This window comes from Anser anser (genome assembly GCF_964211835.1).
Source record: "Anser anser genome assembly, chromosome: 13".
Classification (NCBI taxonomy): Eukaryota; Metazoa; Chordata; class Aves; order Anseriformes; family Anatidae; genus Anser; species Anser anser.
Window position 1 is genome coordinate 18,788,296 of NC_139734.1, and position 22,522 is coordinate 18,810,817.

General features: G+C 36.9%; 1 protein-coding gene across 31 annotated transcripts in view; it reads right to left on the minus strand.

Moving 5' to 3' along the window:
• PCDH11X (protocadherin 11 X-linked) overlaps positions 1-22,522 on the minus strand; it is a 490,740-nt gene that overhangs the window by 251,250 nt on the left and 216,968 nt on the right. For 29 of the 31 annotated variants that reach the window (XR_014572099.1, XR_014572100.1, XR_014572101.1 and 26 more), the window contains exon 5: positions 8,172-8,243. Coding sequence is in view for 28 of the 31 variants with exons in the window: in XM_083797764.1 (XP_083653890.1) it covers positions 8,172-8,243 (72 nt within the window). In the remaining 3 variants the exon portion in view is untranslated. Of the gene's footprint in view, positions 1-7; positions 4,967-5,154; positions 7,970-8,171; positions 8,244-22,522 lie in introns of those variants that run through there. The other 2 variants (XM_083797769.1, XM_083797775.1) reach the window with 2 other exon arrangements.

The window sequence follows — 22,522 nt, forward strand, 5'->3', positions numbered from 1 at the left end:
CTGGACACCGGAAAAAATTGACACCTCTGCGAATCATGCCATGTTTATGTTTTCTGTTTGAAGATTTATGCATGTTGAGCACAGCTCAGAGCAAGTAAGTTACAGTCCGATGCAACTTAATGATTCTGTTACTCAGTGCTTTCGCCTAAATAATGGGGACATCTCTGCTTTCTTGCCCAGATTTCCGAAGAAATACTGTGGGGAGGAAAGCTGTTCTGACAATCCCAATAGATAACTAAGCACCCTGAAGATCTCATCTACATTTTCTGAAAGCTGGTCCATGGTGATTTACTCAAACACTGACAGGGCTTTCCAGCACCTCACAAGCTGAAGGAGTGGCTGTCTACCTGCCCTTTTTAAACGACATCACAGGATGTTTCACTACTGCGTACCCCATCTCATCCACCTCACCATATAACAATGGAGAATAAATCAACTGCCTAACCTAAGCAGTCTTCTCCCCTCCCATAGCTCCTGTAAGAGGCACGTTGGCAGCGTGAATTCCAGGGTCACCAGTTTGCATGCACACTGGACTGCATTTGCAGGTAATTGTTCTGCAGCTGAGCTCCCTTCTCCTGTTAACAATTCTTTCCCCATTTACACCACCGTTCACGTCTGTAACAACAGCTCTGACATGTCATAAGCAAAAGGAAGGGGAAGATTTAACGGCGTGAGCCAAAGCAATTAGACAGAGAGCATTGCTGTCGTGGTGGGCGAAAAAGGACAAGATGTTCTTCAAAGTCTGAGTGAATGAGTTAAAAAAGATTTAAATATTTAAAGGTAGTAAGGACCTGAAACCTTCACTATCCCTCAATTTCCCACTCAGCAGCTTTGACATTTGGGATCTGAAAATACATGGAACAATCTGACACAGACAAACATGCGAGTGTCTGCCCTCAGAGACACAAACCGCAAAGTGACAGGCTTTCTGCTTCTAAAGAGCCAAACGTCTGAAAATATACCAAGGGAAACTGTATGGAAACTGTCTATCGAGTTCTCATTTATTTTAATTAACTCAGAACAGTAGCTTAGTTCAAACCAAGAGTTTTTAATCACAGAATCATACGCTCTTCTGAAAAACCGACAGATAAACTTAAATGAAACGGGAATTTTGTCTGCCTTTGTAATCGTGTCCCCTGCTGAAATCGATAGCAAATTCAGTGCTCACAAGACTCTGCTATCATGAGTTTTTTTCTTATTTTCTCTGAGTGATTTTCCAGCTACATCAGCTACTGACTTCCAATGATCATATGCTATGGCAAAACTAGATCTTGAAAAAAAACTTATTTCTAAATATGCATATATATACACAAGGCATTTCAAATGACCAAAACCTTACTAGATTAATTAAAAATATAATTATTATTGTTGGGCAGGTTATCTAAGCAGCACTGCTCTATGACAGAAGTGTTTGTTTAGATTATGAATAGTTAAGACTATACGTGCATGCATCTCTAAATTAAGCTTCACACAGAGAAAAACAAAATGCAATTGTAGTTTTCCCATCTTCTTGGTTTCAATTTGTAACAACATATATAAAATACAAAGCTCCACAATATTTACATTGCCTATCCTGCTTTGAGGCACCATTTTTAGGAACACTATTAATTTTTAGTTATCAATCACAAAAAAAATATTTTCCATTTTCCAGAACTCCAAGAAAATTCAAAGCTAACTGTACCTACATTCTCTTTTCCAAGATATGCTACTCTCACTAGCTCTCAAAAATACATTAAAAAAAATCTTAACCAGTTTTCCCCAATAAACAACTCTTGTAGCACTTCAGCTAAAAGGCAGCCACTGTTATCAACAACCTCCTGACTATCTTGCAAAGACAAAGTTTACAAATCAGAAGCACTAAGGAAGTATTCTGATCATTTATAATCCTGAAAATAATTGCATTTTTAACTTTTGATAAACACCTTCAAATAATTCAACTTATATTTACTCATAAATTCACCCACAATTAACCTTTTTCAAATTTGCAACTGAATAGCCCCAGTGGACCAATTCAACCACAATATATATCTATATAATGCTTTACATATGTCATATTATTATTCTTCTATTCCATATTAAATGCAACAATCATGGAAACTGATCACTAAACAGGGAACGGTTAGTGTCCATTTCCAATTATTAAATTGCCTTTCAGAACCATAGCCTGATTTCTGAATGCATTATTTCTGTAGAATGTCAGGAAAACTGTACACATCATAACCTAGAAACACAGATAAAATGAAATGAAATCTGTGAGAGGTCAAGTTTGTGCTTTTTTGGCAGCCAGGAGCTGCACCAGCTCATGCCAGCAAGATTAAACTTTTATTAGTGTATATAATTATTTTCAAAGTGCAAAAGTTAGCATGTTTTTCTCTCAAGATTTGGAATAAAATACTACCTCATTCTTGTTGGTACTCAAATCAGACCAAAACAATCAAGTGCTTCCAGTTAGCTTCTAGCTTGTGAGGCCTCCATTTTAAGAGACAAAGGATCAGGTTTTAAGATTGGAGTGTTCAAAAAAAGTTTGAATATTTCTGTGGGCAATTCTAATTGCATTTAGAAGCCTAACGCTTTCTGCACTGATCTCTCTCTCTCTCTCTCTCTTGTTTTAATTACCAAGTCTTTGGTGTCAGAACTCAGGATTAAAATTGAAGTTCCATTCAAATAAAAAATATACTTGAGGCATGTATAAATTTATTAAGGCATCAAACAAAATGGGATTATTTTAAGCACAGAGATTCAAACCACTAAATATTACCAAGGTAAGGATAGAATGTATAGATATATTTAGGTGAATGATTTGTATCTAAGCAGAAGACACTGAGTCAGAAATAAGCTTTACTTTCATTCTGACTTCCACTGACTGCAAATCCTACAAGCTGAAGCTGTGAGCCAGGCAAAAAAAGAGCACACCGGGACTTTATGGAGAATAATTCAGTTCCTGTGAACTGTGGGAAGAAAATATGCACAGAATAGCTTAGTTGCTTCTCTTCAAATATTTAACCATGAGTGTTAATATTCCTTCCTAATGTAAAATGCTCTATTGGTTAAGAAAGCTAAGAAAAAAAAATCTTTTGATTTACTGTTGATGGTTTCTTAGAACTGTCGTACATGTCATATTGCAAAAAACTCTAGGGTCAGTAAAATTGGGGTTTAAGTAGCTGAAACATGTATGAGAGGTGTAGTAGCACCTGTGGTCAGACCGTAGCTATTGGAGGCTCTTTGCTGGTGTGAGGGAGGTGGACTCGTGACAACCACAGGGCTCCCTTCCACTCAGAGGGCAGGGCGACAACGTGAATTGCCTTCTCTATAAGGCAAGCTCTGTCTTACAGAGGGTGCTTGGAGACTTCTTTCTCCCAAAGTCTCTTTCCTGCATATTGGAGGGGAGAGCTCAACTGCAAATGAGGGTACAGAACTGATGAAAAGAACAAAAAATAATGCACATAGTTCTGCCCGCAGTTGCAGAGCATTTAGAGTGAACGAGAATTACATGACTTGATTTACTTTACAAAAACTGATTAGTAAAACCCCTGTGGATTTCTTAACTATACTGTGGAGGGATATAAGATTAGTGTAGCAATTCCCATCATCAAACGTATTTACTGTTAAAATATTGGATTAGTGATGTTGTTATCCACTGTTCCAAGATTATAAAGCGATTCTTTAAAATTGAGCAGAAAAATACTGTGCTCTATCATTTGTAATTAGATTTCAGTCTGTTTTTGCCTTTCCACAAAAGTAATCATTTTAAAAAAAAAAAAAACCCTGTACACTGCACACAAAGAAAGCAAAACCAGAGATGCCAAAGAAGAAAAAAATAATTTTCCTCTTTTGCTTTTGAGAGAGAAATGGTTTCACTCAGTCTGTATCTTACTGCTCCTGCTTGTCACACTCACTGCTGTAGTAAAACACCAGGTGGTAATAAAGCCATGTTGGATGTTGCTTATTTATAAGCTGCATGTGGATGTGCACAACATGAGACGGACAAATCTTAATCCCTGGATATTCATCCCCCACTAAGAACTCCTGGGAGAACTACAAACCTTCGTGGTCAGGGTTCCCTATGACAACTGGGACTAGGCAGCACTGTGAAGGAAGAAGAGTGTGAGGGAAGAGGATAAATTAATGTGTTCATTAAGGTAATTATGCTACATTTAGGCCAGGAAAATTAATGCAACAGTACCCTGGCTTTTTAGCCATTATCTTAAGTGAGTGAGAGCACCTGGAGCAGTTAGAATTAATAAACAAAGTTCCAGCACTAATAACACCGCCTTCTCACACTGTACCCTGTGAAACACCTCTAGGAATCACTCACAGACAGTACTTTAGATAGATATAGAATAGATAGTCATGTAAGAGTCTCAAAATAACAACAACAACAACAAAAAAGGATTAAATCAAAAGTACAACTGAACAGCGGAGATTTTGTTGTGTCTGCCATGCTGGCAAAACTCACTGTTTGCCACTGCTGCCGTTTTAAGCAATGTAACTGTCTCATTGTTCTTTTCCCTTATTTGGTAAATCTGTGTTCTCACTGGATTTATCTAAGTAAATTGTAAGAAATTGTAAATTGTATGGCATTACCATACAAAATTCGGATTTTAAAATAATATGAGCAATCTTCACGAATTTAAACAATCACAGATTAGTTTGATTATAAATTGCCTTATGTCTAACTGACCATAAACGTCGAGGCTATAAATAGGTATTCTTAACTGCAGCAGCTCTGAACAGCCTTGACAGGGTTTATCAGCTAACTGTTTAATCAGGCAAAGCAGAAAAATATAACCACAGGAATACATGCTACTTAGCATTTAAATAAAGCTTGTAAACCAATGACAAGTCTATTTGGGCAACTACTAGCACACATTCTTTATCTGCAAAGGCCTTGTCCCAGATTTATCAGAATGAGTCTCTCATACTTTATTTTCCAGGCAGCAACATCAGTTTCCATGCACTGAGTGCACTGAAAAAGATACAGAAAACTGCAAGTTAAAAGGCATGGCCATGAAAAAGAATTCATACTTTAGAAAAGTCATGTTGCTTTAGGAATTTATTAAATCATGGCCAAACAAAGAAAAAGCATCTTGAAGTAGAAAATAAATAAAATAAAATAAAATAAAATAAAATAAATAAAATAAAATAAAATAAAATAAAATAAAATAAAATAAAATAAAAATAAATTAGCCTGTCAAAGCACTATAGTTCTTTACTTTTTCTACCATTGATCAGTTCAGTTTCAAAATTCTCAGCTAACTGGCTACTTCTGAGATGAAACCTTGAGCCTGTAAGGAAAATAGAACTGTGATAGAGCATGAAACATACAGCCTTCCCTCCTTCCACACGGAAAGAGCTGCTTTTTGTTTCCGTCAGACTTTGTGTGAAATTGTCCAACCACTAATGTGTATCAGCTTCTCACCTCCTGGTATTAGGGGACAGATGTGGTGCTTTCTGCTTCACTGACTGTTTGGCCCTGAACACTGAAGCTGTGCTCTCAGCTATTTCTTTCACTCACTCTGTTGATAAAACGTATCCCACAGCAACTCTGAACACTGAAAATGCAGTAAATAGCCCAAGAAAATGTAATGATTTTTTATTGTTATTATTAAGTAGACAAAAGTAGAGAGTCTTTCCCTCGGGGGAAAAAAATAAAAATCAAAAAAACTTTCATGTAAATAACACCATCTTGTAAATAGGAGTTGGTTTTACTCATGGTTCATTCTAGCAGCTTTTAAATATATTCCTCCTCCTTTTAGAGCTGGGAACCATTTGCTTTATGAGCACCATTTGGATCATTTGCCTGTTGCTCATAAAATAGACAAAGCTTTTATCCATGCCATGAATTTTTACTCACTTTATACAAAATATCTAAGGAGGGATTTGCAGGGGCCAGAATTACATCCGTGAAAGAATTAACAACTAATTTAATTTTGTGCAACAATAATGGCTCCAGCAGTTTTTGATTTTGTTGATTACATTTCTTCTCTCCATGAAACAAAAAGGCATACGCGTGTTAGCTTCTTTGTGTGCATTAAAAAAAAAATAAATTCAAAATATGAATAGAAATTACAAAAGCGTTTTACGTGTTTTAATCTGGGTAGCTATTAAATAGAGCAAATGCAGCTTTCGGAAGTGATCAGGTGACACGGAAGAACAAGGACGAACAAGGATTCTTTTCAGCAGTAGGAGAGTCCAACAGAGTGTTTCTTCAACAACATGACTGGCAGCAGTCACATAAAGCATGAAGGAAAACTGGCTGCAAAAGATCACCTCTATCACCCCCATTCATGCCCCAGAGCCCCACTACACTACGAACACCACATCGAGGTGCTTCGACTCCTCCTCTTGCAAGTCAAAAGCCAAACTTCGCTCCCGTCTGCCAGTAAGCTGAAATCCGGCCCTAAGCCCAAACTCTCTGCTTCCCTGCAACACTTGCTGTAAGCAAGGAAACAGGAGGGGCCTGCTATCCCTCCGCAATGATTCATTAGCTGTTCAGCAGTAACAGACTTAACAAAACATTTGCCTCAATAGTTGTGTGCCTGCATACAAGGAGTGACTGTCTATTAGTAACTATGGACCATAGCAAGCTCCTGTGGTCCTGTACATAAACATTATTGATTGCAGACACAGATCAATGCACGCCTAATGATTGTGATTAGAAACTGTCTGGATAGAGGCGTTGGGAGTTTGGGCCATGCAGTACCTGGAAACAGGCCGGGCACAGGCTGCATGAAGAGGTGCATGGATATAAATACCGTGCAAGTATAACTGCAGTGAAGAACTTACCTCTTAAGAACTACCAGCAACGTTAGCAAATTGTAATTGGCTGTACAGATTGTACTACAAAAGCCTACACAGTTAGCATCACAACTAATTAAAAAAAAAATAATATTAAAACATGAACAAAGTTAGCAATAATAGAGATGTGTGTTTTTTTCATTTCTATTTCAAAATCCCTGTGCTGTGTTTGCCATGTGCTTTTGGAGTAAACATGCCTCTAAAACAAGCCTAAACTCTAGGATCACACATATTTAGTTTTTAAATCTAGAGACTAAACAGGAAAATTTTTGTTTGGTCAGATTTCTTACAGACTGACAATACATGGCAGAGCCTACTCTAGACTCAGTAACACCATCGTTACAGATCAGGGGTTGTAACCTTTGCCTGGTTCTCTCCGTCTTTGCCAGCAAACTCTCAACTTTGGCATTACAGATATGGATTCACTGCCACCCTTAGCAACAAGTGAACCTTGAAAACAGAGGTAGGTTCTTGTGTCAGGAAGAGGCACTGTGCCAAATGAATTACTGATTTGCTGCTGAAAGAAACATGCCCCCACATCCATAAAAAGCATCATCAATCTTCCCTTGAGAATTTGCAAAAGAAGACTGATTCTCCAGGTTTGTCCTCCCAGCTCTTTTTTTCACCTCCACCCTGCTCCAGCTCCTCTTCTTGTACAGTCCCAACCCTTATCCTTGGAACAGCAACGTCCAGTATCACCTACACTACGAACTGGCTCTTTCCTTCCTTCCAGCCGCTCAGAAGGCACACATCAATGCACGGTTCAGTACCCTGATACACAGGGAACAAACAGCAAGGGTGGATCGGAACTTCTGCATGTCATCAGATTATAACTGTTTTGCTCAATACACAAATGCAAGGCCAAAGAATACAAACCACTTTGTGTTAAGGAACATATATGTTGCATATTAATCTCCCAATTTCTTAATTTTTTTGTGTGTGTGTGTGATTAGGTATTGCTCTCTTTTTGGATAAATCGTTATGATTTAATAGGTTGATTTTTCAAACCTTCCTTTCAAAATAGCACTCCACAAACTTCAGAGGATGCTCACAGTTTTCTTGACACACCATTCAGAAAGTGGTTTGGTTTTGTGAAGTTTTGCAGTCTTTTAAGCTCTGAAGTTTCTTTCTTTTAAGAAAGGGAAGGAAATACAGCTGTGGCATTTGTACCCTAGAACAAAAGCTAAATCAGATCCTGAAAGTTTAATTAAAAGGACACTAACACAGTTAACAGCAAAATAAATCATTTTGGCATATGATGTTAAGAACTGCAAAGCTACCTGTTGCAATGTTTCTTTAGATTGATTCTGTTAAGACATACAGAAACCACCACTGAAGAAAAAAGCATTATGAGAAAAGTTGTTCCAGCCTACCTGTGGCTGAGTCCAAGGCTCCAGTGTTGCTTCTTTTAAAGGAGTTTGTGGTCTTCCCATTTCTTTTGTGTGCTGTTAGGAGAGAAAAGTATGTATTAGGTTATACGTTCAACTACTCTATCAGCAATCAGCATTAATTTCTCTAGAGGGAATAAAACAACGCTCATGCACAGAATTCATACAAAATAATCACAATATTTGACGACTGCATACATTGTGAGTAGGTCTGATATTTTTGCAGCCAATTAACCTAATTTTCATAGAGCAGCTTTAACTTTCCAGGTGTGGGGGGTGCACACCTCCATCTGTGAGTGCAGACGGAAAACCTCAAACAAAAGCCTGAAGTCATCTGCCAACACAGCAAGGTTCAGGAGCAACATTTCAGAGAGAACACAGCTCTGGTTTTTCTGCCATTTCCTCCCTAGGCTGTGCTGTGTTGAATGCACACCCTGAGAGAAGGACAGAGACTTAACTAAAATAAGTGAATTTAAATTGTTCCACTGAAATTTTAAAATCCACTTATTTAAGTGGAATTAAACTTAGGTAGGTGAATTAAAAGAAATCCCATAGAAGAATAATTTCAAGTCTGCATTATTTGGACAGACAAATCACATTTTCAGATGATAGCCCTTGCCTCTCCTTAATGCTCTTCCTAGCTGGAGCCCAGAAGACCGCGCAGTTAATAGCTTGTTTTCTCCAGCTTTTCACTACGTTGGAATTTTTTCAAGATTGACCACCATAAAGCAGAACTCCATATAATCAAATAGATTAAAGTGATCTTCAGAGAATTAGATTTGCTGACCCTTCATACTTCCATTTTTATTTTTATTTTTTAATATTACCAAAGCATTCTGCAAATACTTGTTAATATATGTAATTGCTCTGCTTCAGTAATAAATATGTGAGATTTGTAAGCACTGGGACTAAGCACTGAACAGTATGTCAGCTCCTTTTAATTTTCTCTGTATGAATTTCCCAGGGAAGGAACTTTGCACACTGCTGCATAAATACAAACAAGTCGCCTATATTTTCTTTCTGCCTAATTTCTTTCAGTCATAAAATGGAAACAATGAAGTTCACAGAACAGGTCTTGTGCTGAAATAAACTATTTAAGTGTCAGGATCTTCCTCCTCCAGAAATACATCTCTAACGTGCTAGCCGTTGGATAAGGCCTTTGACAATATTCAATATAAATAGCATTTTATCCAGGTCTCACATGAGAGCTATCTAAATGCCCATGGAGACTGCAAGGATTGACAAAGAGAGGAAGAGATATGCCAGTGGATTTTGTCATATATAGTAAAATGCGGTCTCTTAAAAAGGAATTTTTTTAATATACAGAACTTGTGGGCAACTTCAGTTAGCATGGAACATTCACAGGGCTCATTTCAAAAAAAAAAACACACCTTATTAAATGGCAATTTTGTTTTGGCAGGTTCGATTGCCTGTAATAATAGATTACAGACAATCATTTTTACCATTTTTGTTGTGTTGTATTTTGGGGTAGCAACTGAACATGATTCATTCGTGAAATAGAACAATAAGTGCATTTCAAAAGAAAAAAGAAATAACCACAGATTTAGTGAATGCTATACAGAGTTAAAATGAATGCATCTGGAAAGGGCAGGTTGTGTTTTTCATATGTTCAAAAGCAAATGTATTCTACCTTATAATCTTTCTTTAAATGTAATAATCAAGCATAAAAGGGACCCAAACGCATACTGAAAATTATTAAACATACCAATTGTGGTGCCAAGATACCATAATAATTCCATATGGAATAACCTGCCAGGAACTGACATTAAAAATCTGAGTATTTCTTTACAAATAGTTTCTCTTGGAATTGCACATCATTTTTTTTTTTTTTTTATAGAACATTTGTCCAGTTAGTTTTACTTTAGAGCAGAGAGGAAAAGCAAGAAGCAAGTGTATGAATCACAGAATCATTAACTTTGGAAAAGACCTTCAAGATCATCTGGTCCGACCATCCCCCTACCACCAATAGCACCCACTAAACCACATCCCTAAAATGAGATCATAAAGGATGCTGAAGTACACTTAGGTGAGACAATACCCAAAACTCTTGAGTAATATTTTAAAACAATGCTCTAAGAGTTAGATACAACTTAATGAAGACTTGATCACCTCTTAATGCTGAGCTTCTTACAGACCAGCACCTTGTGCTCTTCATTTGCTTCCTACTGTTCCCACTGCCCAGCACCCAAGTATGCCCTTTCATCCCTCCAAAGACAAGCATCAGAAAGTATGCAACACAGCAAGAGTGACAGATAAAGCAGATTCTGGACTAACTACCCATCTGTCTGTAGCCTGCATCCTGTAACACTGGAAGAAAGTTCACAAACAAACAAAAACGAACAAACCAAACCAACCAAGCAGTCACTGCTCTCAGCCCATTGAGGTTTTTCACACAAGGTACTGAATCACAAAAGGGGATTCAGTAAAACATCTTCCTTCTAGCTCTCATTCCATTTTTACAATGCTGTTTCAGAACTAAAGGAATGAAAGCTCAGGAAATTAAAGGCTCTAACACGATACCAGTCTGGTTTCCACAAAGAACCAGGCACTCTCTGTGCACTGCTACTTTTCATTGAAAAAAAAAAAAAAAAGACAAAAAAAAGACATCCATGTGAGCTGTGGCTATACACAAAGTAGCTTACAATTCCCAACCAGCACTTGGGCTGCTAACAAGCAGCACATCTGCTGCAGCTTCAAACTCAGCATGTTGCAAAACTCAAATTGTGCAAATACCTGTTCTGAACTACACGCTCCTCTGGCAACTGTGCTTTCAGTCTACGCACTGCCTACTTACAGCTCGCTGAGACACACACGTCCTTCATGGATCACGTAAGTAGTGCTTATCCACAAGTTCTCTTTTCCCTTTTATAAGAGGAAGAACGTGGTAATGACAGACAATCCTCCTGTGAGCGTCTTCCTTCCAGCACAGATAAAAAAGCTCTTACTAAATGCGGGAAGCTTTTGGAAGCCTTTATCCCCCCATTTTGCTTGGAGCATCTTCCTACAACCTTCTGCAGTTTCTACTATTTCTCTAAAGAAACAATAGGAATATGCCCACAGTCTTTTGTTTATGTTCCCTCTACTTCCTCAATTTGACATTTAAGTTTCACACATAGAAGAAAATTGTACTCATAACGAGATAAAGATGGAATGATTTCAACCTGGATATTACATTATGGTTTCAGCAGTGCCATTAAAGCTCCCTTAGCTCTTGTACATGCACAGATTAGATTTTTTTTCTAGCAGGCAAGCATGACTTCTAGAATAAATTAGGTTCTTTTCATTTTTGATGAAACACCTGTCATTTCTGTTACAGCCAGCTACCATTCCACAAGCACAGGGCGTATCTGGACAACTGATTCAGTACCCACCATTCATTCAACACCTTCCCCATCCTCTTGAGTAGACAAAGACTCATTTTGTTCTACATCATTACTTGACATCTTGCATAGCTGCCTTGGTATAGGCACTAGTAGAAGAAAAAAAAAAAAAAAACAACCAACCAAAAAAAAAAAACACCAAGGGTCTCACTGGCTTTAAAAGTTTCCTCTATCTTAGGGATCCCTTTTGCCCAGTGAGAAATGCACTTTTCCTATCAACTGTTCCCCAAGGCCAGCCAATCCTGTCTATTTGCAGAAAGTCCAGTTTTCAGGTATTTTCACCGAGACAGTAAGAAAGAAATTTTAGTTTATTGAGTTATCACACGGCCAATCACATCAGTCATCTTCTACACGACCACCTACAAGTTATCCGGATCAACTATGTCAGCAATCAATAAAGTCCAGTGTAATAGCCAGGTAGTAAAAACACTGTGCACAACATATTTTGCTGATATTTGGAATTGTCTATCTATTTGTAACAGCAAAACAAAGCTTTAACATTCGATCAACTTAATTATTAATCTTTTCTTGAGGCAAAAATGAAATTCATCATGAAAATTTTCTGTTGTTTATTAGGAACAATAAGTTAAGGAATATATAATTACTTATGACAGCCTGGCAGATACTATCCACACATACAAAATCTACAAGAGAAAATAAATTTTAAAATTGATTCTAAAGGTCATGTAAGTCATCATTTTAAGCCAGGCTTCATTTTTATCTTGAAGTTGCCACACTAGCAGTCTCCATTCTGAAATACGAGGGGGAAATCTCTTGTGCAACTGAGATTTCTCAAACTAATTTTACAACTGTATGTGCAGAGATCTCCCTTCTGATGGCACCTTCCCCCTACCCTATTCAGCTCCCAGTGTCCGTACAGGTTAGGCTGAGCCAAAACAAGGCACTGCTGATTTGCTCAACCTATTTTCTCCAGCAGGCTCAGCCCTGTGCTCCCTCTGCCCTACGGCTCAGTTCCAGCACTCTCTGCCTTGGACCCTGCCCCGCCAGTCCCCTGCCTAGGTCAGGGAGGTGGGATACAGCTGCCCGAGGAAGAAGGAGGCCCATTCCCCATGATCCTGTCTGACAGCCACCCACCGAGCTCTCCCTTCTGCCTGCCCCTCTCCACAGCGCGTCGCAGCAGAAGCAGCAAAGGGAGCAGGCTGCCAGGTCCATCTGCGCGTGGGAACCGCGCCCTGCTACGCGGGAGCCACCGGAGGCCGGCTGCATCCCTTCACCTTCTCCAACCGGGAATCCCGAGCCACCAGGCTCACCTCTGGTGCAAAATACACACTCTGAAACCATGGGAAAATTCTTCCCTTTTAGCTAGGAAGAAGATAAATTATGTTCAATTGGTTGGCCTCAGCTTCACAAGAAGCTTTTAAAATAATCGCAAAAAAAAAAAAAGAAAAAAAAGTAACTTGACCCATGGATATGACTAATTTTTCAATGACTATCACTTTTCCAGTCCACGAAAGGAATTTGCTCTGGCCCTCAAACTTTTTATTCCAGTACTAGCTACTGGATTTGTTCAGCTAGGAGTCAGCTCCTTTTCATCCCACTTCCCTATTGACGGGTTTTTGCTTTTCTTAAAAGAAAAGCTGGATTTATTAGAGTTAAAAAGTAAAGAAAAAGTTATGACATGACAATTTTGTTTTATGTATTTTGATTTCTGGAAAAGCCCTAAAATTATCTAGACAGATACTACCACCAATAATACTAATGGTTATTGATTGCTGTGAGAAGCAAAGGCAGACTGAAATTCAAAGATAATACGATGCATTTTTCTCTGGTGCCTTACAAAATTGCTATGGCAGCATTAAGATTGTCTGAGTCAAAGTGTTCCACTCCGGCACTTTACAAGAAAGAAAAAAAAAAAAAGAGCTTTATGAAATTGTCTTTCAAGCTGAAATACTCTATTGCTTAAAGTGAGATTTAGGAAACAAACAGCAAAAGACATTTTGTAAGTAGTGTGTTAGCACTGTTACATTATCAAAGTCTGGTCGGGATTGCATATGTTTGTTTGGGGCTGCTTTTGTCTTTTGCAGTTACGTTTAAAGTAAACAGACAAAAGCAACAATTCTTAGAGAGGAACTGCAGAATTTAGTGTTTTTCTGTCCCACATTATAATCAAGAAATCATGTATACTAATTTCATTGTCCAGAGAGAACATCTTTATCATCACATTGAGAGAGAGAAATGCTATAAGCCTGAGAAGGAGATAATCTCCATTAACAATGCCATGTTCCTGCCTGTGAGTTGATTTCAGGTAATTGGATTCCTGCAATCGCCTCCTTCAGCCTCCTGTGATCCTTCACGTGAAAGGTGATCAGACGGGTTAATTTGAGTGAAAAATTTAATTTGATGGAACATACTGCTAGAAAAAAAAAAAAAAAGAAAAAAAAAACCTTTGTTCCATACTTCCAAGCTTTAGATAAATACGAAAATAAATCTGTACGAGATAGAAGTATGTGGGAAAGCCATAGGATAGCTGAAATCAATATGATAGTAGTGATTCATATGGGAATGTTTTTGCTGTCTGTTTGAGAAACACATTAGGTCTGCCTTTTGCCAAAGAACAAAAAGACAATTTAGAACTACAGATTAAACCCTCTGCGGAGCTATCAGCAGGGAACCCACAGTCTAGATCTCTGAAATGTGATTTAGGCACAACGAGAACAATCGGCTTTCCACGCCAAACAGCCACCTGGAATCACCATTTATGCAACTTCTACATTGCTTTGGCTGTAACAACTGTGATTCCCTTTCTGAAAATATCAAAATGCCCTGTGATGTTGCTGTATGTCTTCCCAGTGATTCCTTGGCCTCAAATGCCACAATTTAACCCAGCAAGTCTCTAATGGTTCTGCCAACAGGCAGCTTTTATCTTGCAATTACCTCTTCAAAGATGTAATAAATCACCTAGTGCATATACAGCCAGACAGCAATTATAAGGGCATGATTTCCAGAGGTGCTGCACACCCACAGCCTCCATTATTTAGAGCTGTTATACTATTACTTTAGAAAAAGCAGCCCCTCACTTACTCATTACCTTCTTTTGTTGCAATGTATCTTTGAGTAAAGCCGGTGTCTGGTAGGAGACAGGGAAATGGATGATAAGGGCCAGCTGTGGGGTGGGGATGAGTGACTACAGCATCCTAGGAAAGCTCAGGGGTTTAACAAAGCCTGACATGAGATTTGCCAGATGGTTCTGTACCGGATTGTAAAACTTTAAACTAATCTTCATTTAAGAGTTTTAAGGGCTGTATCCCTCTTATAAAGCCTCTTGCTCTTTTGCCTGGTTGATTCTGGTAAATTATAGATCAGACTTTAGAAAACTGCTTCCATGAACAGCAGCTCCTTAAATCTCAGCTAAACTGAGCAAGAAGATTACATGTTATTATGATGTAGCACAGCAGGATTTTTGTACAGCAAACATAATGATGTAGAGAAGGATAAAACTATCATTCTGCGCAAGGAGGTCATCCATACAAGAACAATGCTTTTTATACTGCCAGCAAATTCCTACATGAGGAATCTTCACATGGCAAAATCCTTTTCTTAGTGGTTCTGTAAAGAAAACCATCCTTAAGCAAAAGCCAAATCTGTATTTCAAGATTTAATGATTAAACATCATACAGGAAAGGAGAGGTCATTTGGGAGAAATTATTCCGAACATTACTAGAAAAAGTATCTATTTCAAGGGCAATTTTAGGGTAAATGCATCCTATTGTCTTAGTGCAAGGAGAAAGTATTCCCTCTGAATCCCCAGGGAAATGTCAGATACTGTATGTGGTATTAAAAATTAAAATACTCACTAATCTTACAAGTGCACGTATATACTTTTAATTGTAAATCAAATACACTTCACATGGAAAAGCACAAAGCAATGTCAGTCTAGTAATGGGTAGAAATTCTTTCTACCTGCTGTCAGTATTTGTAATCTTAGTATCTTCACAATTGCACTGTTACAAATTATAGCAGAGGGAATTTACAGACTGTAGGCACTAAATGATGACAGAGTTGAAGTGGGAAAAATGGAGAAGAAAAACAAGTGTTTGGTAACTAGTGATAGCAAAATTTCAATAATCAAGAGACTGAAACCATCAGGTTTACAGACCTGATATTGTAATGTCATTACACTTTTGACCTAAAAACCTTTTGAATAGCTGATACAAATATTTAAGTCCGTTTGATTTGAGTCAGCAGCTCTCCTTTTCATTTTCTGTACTTGATTTTGAATGCAATATAGTAATGTCAAATGACTTCCCCTTTCCCTCTCTTTTTAATTGAAACATTATTTCCTGCACATGAAAGCTTTAGACTTAAAAGCAATCAGGTGTGATATTCACAGCTCTGGGCTTTTCAAAATGTCACACAGGGGAATTATATGGATTTATCCTACAGCTCTCTGTAAGAACATCAGCATTCTGGAATGCCTAAGAAAATTTCTTATCTACGATAATGTGCTATTCATGACTTTGTTGTTCAGCTGATTTTATTATATTTAAGCAGCAATCAGATATTGTTTCACATCTGTTTTATCTTGCACATCGTTGCTAACATATTTAAACAAGTTTCCCCGATTTCAGAAATGATAAAAATTTCTTAGTCAATGCATAGCTAAATTCCTTCTGACTGTAAGAACAAATGTATTCCCACAAATTCAGAAAATCCTAAAGAAGCAAAATTACTGTAATTTTTTTTATAAACGTGGAACTTTTTTTTTAGATTGTATATGTAAATATGTCAATGATAATAGCTGATAAAATATGCTCACACGACATGTTTTGACTTGAAAGTATTTACATATATAAAACTAATGTGACATTATATGCTAAGGTATTCTTACATCAAGTGAAATGGATAAAAAAGAGCATAATATCAAACAGCTTGCTTTAGTTACTTGAGCTCTACTCAGCTTTTAAAGAATGAATATAAATGTATACAAATCCATTTTGTGACTCAGTTATAAAGCATCATGTTAAAAATGTAATACATGCTAGCATAACTATGATTTTTTATGTTGTTGCATATTTTCTCCAAAATTGTTAAAATTCACATTTCTTGCTATATCTCTTCAGAAAAATAGTTTCTCTTTCTGTAAATTATCCAGGAAATACAACATAACCTCTGCCAGTATCCACCTTGTCCAAATGTTTTTGTTTCCTTAGGGTTTGTCATCTTTTTTCTTGATGGTGTGACTAAGTTATACTTTACAGAAATCCAGCTTCTTATAGAGAACATTTGCAGTTTAAATTGTTCTCTCTATTTCAACATAAAGTCTGAATTGGGTAAAGGTGTTAAATGCTAAGACTTCCTAGTTTTTTTTTGTTTTAGTTTTTTTTTTTTTTTTTTAAACTTTACTAATCAAGCAAACTAAAATTACATTATCAGAGGCAGCCAGGACTAGCCAGGACCTGGCTGATGAAGAAAGGCCTGAATGGGAATCTCACACGCTGATTACAGCCAGGAGAGAATGGCTGACAAACTTGTGTACTTTAAGCTTTGAAGTGTGGCAGAACTAAGGAAAATGTGTCACCTTAAATTAGATTTTTCCTGAAAGTTGATAAATAGGCTTACTTATAAAGAATAGCAAGACTAATCTGCAATTCTCCTGACATTAAAAACAACATGATCTATAGAAGCCTTGTTGGATCATCAGCTTTTTTCATTTGATGTCATCCTATTTATATTCCTTATCCCCAGTTGTGACTATTTGTCTTATAAAGTGTGTTTGATTTTTCTAGTGCATATTGTAGTTCTTAGTATACAAAGTAAAATTAAAAGTCAGATTGTTCTTCAGGTGGCAAAAGAATGTCCAGAACAAGTACTTGTACAATAAATAATCTCTCAAGAGATAAAAAAAAATGTGTTTGGAAATAAATTTTTCTCTTATCAATTCTCTGAGTAAATTATTCAGCATGTATCCTAACCTGTGGCACAAAATTCAGATTGAATATACACAGTGTAACTTTTAAAATAGGGAGGAAGAGGGAAATGCATGTAGGAGTCAGCAAAGATAATTATAGGTAGGCATACATCCATCTACTCTACAGCAGATAGATGCAAAGTAGATTCATCACCCTGCTTAAGTCAAGAATGTCTGCATGCTATACCAACAGAACTTGTGAAAAATACATACCGGTGTTTTTACAAGCATAAACAGATGTAATTGTATTCTTCTGTCCTTTGTTACTTTAGTTGTGGTCAGGATAGAGCTTGAAATGTCAATATTATTACAGTAAAATCTATTTCAACTTGTATTACATTCTTGTTAACCAAAAGAAATCAGTGCCTCTGCAATTCCTTCCCTTTCCTTGTACAGCTATGCACATTGGCTTTCCATCAACATAAGCAACATGAAAATACATATTTACTTGTTCCAATGGTGAGACTAGTATCCACAGGTATGAACCTTATCTTCACCCTACATCTGGAATCCCTTCTAAAGTTACAAGAAAAATCCTACTTTTATATTATTCGTTTAGCTGTGCTAATAGAGAATGCTGTCAAGGGAATAATAATTCTACTACAGAAAGTATTCTGAAATTGTAACCTTTTTTTCAGCCAAACATAATAAATAATAACAGTAATAACTTCTCTTGCTGACCTACATAAATCTGTCTGCTATGCCACTCTGGAAGATGGGAACTTACAATTTATCAGAAACTTTGCCTGGCTGTGGATGTCACCTTTGAGGCTGTGGTACCATGCTGACAGAAGTACAGATATTTAACCCCAGTTAAACTGTCCTCCTTTATTGTTTATTTTGTAGTAAAAAAAAAAAAAGTACATCACAGTGGACTAAGGAAAATATCAAAAGAGCTACTACGCGGAGTTTTTATACATGCTAAACTAAGTGGCAGACTGGTTATTAAGGGGTTTTGCTTTAATTCTTTCAGGTGATGCATTCCACACATAATTTGAGCTTTTAGGAATAGTTATTAAGATAAAAATAATTGGAGAATCATTCTGATGGAGGTTGAGGGGTTTGCATATCTTACTTAATAGAAGAGATTTGCAAATAAGCATTTGGAATGTGAAAAGCAATGTCGAAAACATAGCAAATTGTCATCACTGGATTTCTGAACTATTCACATTGAATTGCTATTTGTCTTACACGAAGCACACTTTTAGCGAAATAATATATGGCAGTGAAATCATACACAGTGGCCACTTATTAATTTATTAGAAAGTGCATTTTTCTGTCAATATGCAGCAGACCGGGAATAATGTCACTTATAAAGATTGAGATAATTTTCTAAAAGGTTGTGCAAGTCTTCTATGATCTTCTGTAATACACATGATTTATGTATTAGAGCAAACGTTCAGTTATCTCAGGATTATTACACTAAACTTGCCAGTGTAAATTCAACATCCTAAGTAATAAGAAACACTCTCACAATTTACGTGATAGCAGCCCTTAGACCTTTCCAGGTTATGTTGTTTGTTATTCAGATTCCTGCAACCCATGTAATACTATTGAAATGAAAGATCTGAACTCACTCCAAATGACTTTTATATGAGCAATATTAGTCCAAGGCTTACTACAAAAGCAAAACAATACAAAGCAAAACATCAACTAACAAAAAAGAGCCTGGGTCAATATTCTTTATTTTTACAGACAATTTTATTTTGTAAATGCAAGTATAGCTTAATATTTTGTGTAAATTGAAACATTACCAACAGGAAAGATCAAATAGAAGATATTTAAGTTACCTCTTTCTGAAATAGGGAAGTGGAAATCACCTGCTCCCACAAACCTTTAAATATTCTTGTCAGTCCCATTGTAACATAAGATAAAGCACCATTAGAATAAGCATGTAAAGCTGTTATGATCTATACATATAGAGATATGCAGCCTCGGCAGTCCAAGGTAAAAGTAGTATTTTTCTCTTCTTTACTACTCCAAACTTATCTGAAAGACAGCAGCAGGAAAGAAAGAAGAGGCCATGTAAAAATCGTCAGCTGAACCAAATGGAATTTTCCAGGCAAGAACATACAGGCTGACTATACAAATGCGCCAACTTTTCTTCCTTTTCCTTCCGTAAATAGTTGAGCACAAACACTGCATTTCAATATTGGTAAAGTGGAAGTCAGAAAGCAAACATCATAAACTTTTTATGTTCTTCAAAATGTCTATGTTCCCTTCTGGTGCAGAAGGCTGCCTGGCACAAGCACACTCAGCAAGACCTACATTGGCCAGCCCAAGGAATTTATTCTGAGAACAGCCTGAAACAGTCATCCAATTCTGTTTCTTTAGCAAACAATACGTTTGAATAAAAATGAAAATGAGAGGAACAAAAATGTTACTGCTGCTCAGTCACTGGATGCTAAGAGACATTGCAGATTAAGATACTAAAGAACTGAAAAACCTAGAGATAAATCTTTTGAAACAGGGAATTAAAAGACATTTCTTCTCCTTTATAGACATACTCTGATTATACTAAGAAAATTTATCCACTGAAAATTTATAAACCACAGATAAAACAATTAACAAAAGCAATAAAAGACAAAAAAAATACATAAAAGTTCCCTCAAGCACAGATGCTTCGATACATAGCAAAATGAGTGTGTATCACACAACTGATGGTAGGACACATCAACAGGGATGGACAAAGACTTCTGGACTACTTAAGATCAAAAAAAAAAAGCGAAACTTTTCTATGTTAAATATGTATGACAAATATAAACCTTAAGACAAACAGACCTAATCCTGCATTGTCCTGAATCCTCTGCGTGGGGAATTTTACATAACCTCCCTTCACTGTGAATGAGTACTAGAACTGTACAATATTTTATCTTTAGCTTTATGAACTAGCAATATTGGATTTTGTCTTTTATTGCAATGATATATACATGCTAAGTGCACAATCCTGCGGTCAGATACGGGCAAGGTTTCCAACTGATTGAAAGTTATGTAAAAATAACAGAAGGTAGAAACAAACCAAAATGAGAATACAGTACTAAAATTAATACATAGTTCAGCAGATTAAATTTTAGAGAACTTACTGGTTTCAGCCTTGGAAATTTGTAAAAAGAAAAAAAAAGTTCCTTTCACCAATCAGATTATGCTTTTCTACTTTATAATCAGTGATCTTATGAATGATTGTTCAGCATTTACCTTTTTTGTCAACAGTAACTGCTGCTTCGTATACTTCCTACAGTGATATGAAAATGCCAAAGGGTTTGTGCCACATGAATGGTGATTACTCAGTTTGTGTAAGTAACAGAATGCTATGTGCTGACAGATCATCAAAAGATATATTAAATCCTCAGCAGACCCATTTATGCATTATTACCTGCAAAAGGACTACTGCTTGTGTCAGTGTTGTTCAGCATCCCAAAACAGTCCATTTAAAAACTGGAAAAAAAAAGCTTCATATTTCTAATCTACTCAAAAAGATGAAAGAAAGTCACGTTAAATCGTAATATAATATCCATTTACTTCCAGCTGAAGTGCCAGTCCCATTCCTGCAGTTAAAAAACTTAAGTTAGTAACATTTTCTCCTAGGAGAATAGGAGAACACACATAGAGATAAAGTAAGGGGAAAATCTCAGCCAAATACTATATTGTAATGCTACACAATTAGTTAATTATTACTAGCTAAGCTGTAATAAAATTATTAAAATATCAAAGCTCTCTCTTCCATAGAGTTATTTTGAAGTTTGTCATATAATTCCTATTACAATTTATTCACCTTCTTTCATATTCTAGCTGCCACATATTCTTTCATACTCTAACTTGCCACGTGTATTTGTTGCATTCCCTCTTACAGAAAACATCTGTAAGGCAACAAACAAGTACATCTTCATAAATCTCTGATTATCAGAACTGAGGACTAAGAAAGAAATAGAGAGAAATTAGAAACAGAAAGAAAAAAAATCAGAAAAAAATAGAAACAGATTTGGGATTTCAGAGTTTCCCTCAGTACAAGAAGGACATCGAGCCCCTGGAAGGTATCCAGAGAAGGGCTACAAAGATGGTGAGGGGCCTGGAACACGAGTCCTGTGAGAAGCGGCTGAGGGCACTGGGGTTGTTTAGTCTGGAGAAGAGGAGGCCCAGGGGAGACCTTATTGCTCTCTGCATCTGCCTGAAGGGAAGGTGTGGGGAGCTGGGGGTCGGCCTCTTCTCACAGGTAGCTAGTGATAGGACTAGAGGGAAAGGCCTCAAGTTGCACTAGGGGAGGTTTAGATTGGAAGTTAGGAGACATTTCTTCTCAGAAAGAGTAGTCAGGGGTTGGAATGGGTTGCCCTGGGAGGTGGTGGCATTACCGTCCCTGGGGGTGTTCAACGAAAGGTCGGACCTCGTGCTTAGGGACCTGGTTTAGTGGGTGACATTGGTAGTATGCATGAACTACTACAAAATACAAGATTTAGAGAAAAAAGCCAGTGTGGAAATCATTTTTCCACTTTGCTACTTAAAAGACTTTCTTACATTTGTCTCTGACTGTAGAGAAGTATTCCACTGTAGCATAAAACATGAATGATTCATTTTAGGAAAAACAGTTTGTTTCAGCAAAATTTAGTGTGGAAGAATCTTATCATAAAAAGCTAAAATGACTACAATGGAAATTACACAGCTTAAGTAAAGTGTTAAATACTCATCTCATTACAAAATTTAATAATGTATCACAATCAGAAATCAGGTTTACTCTAAAAAAATTGTAGCATTTCTTTCCCAGAAGCATATTGGGATTTGATTTTTATTTTCTCTTTCTTTCTCAGTCCTTAAGAAACCTTATGAATGTATCTCTTAAAATTTCTTCAAGCAATTTTCTGCCAACAATTTCCTCTTTAATTTACCTCTATCCTAAATTCTCAAGCACAATAGGAGGTTCTTTGCTGCTTTGAGATCTGCATTTCATTCTGAATTCATTCCTTTCATTTCAGAAATGTCCGCCTTTATCTACATCGCTTTACCTTGGGGCATCG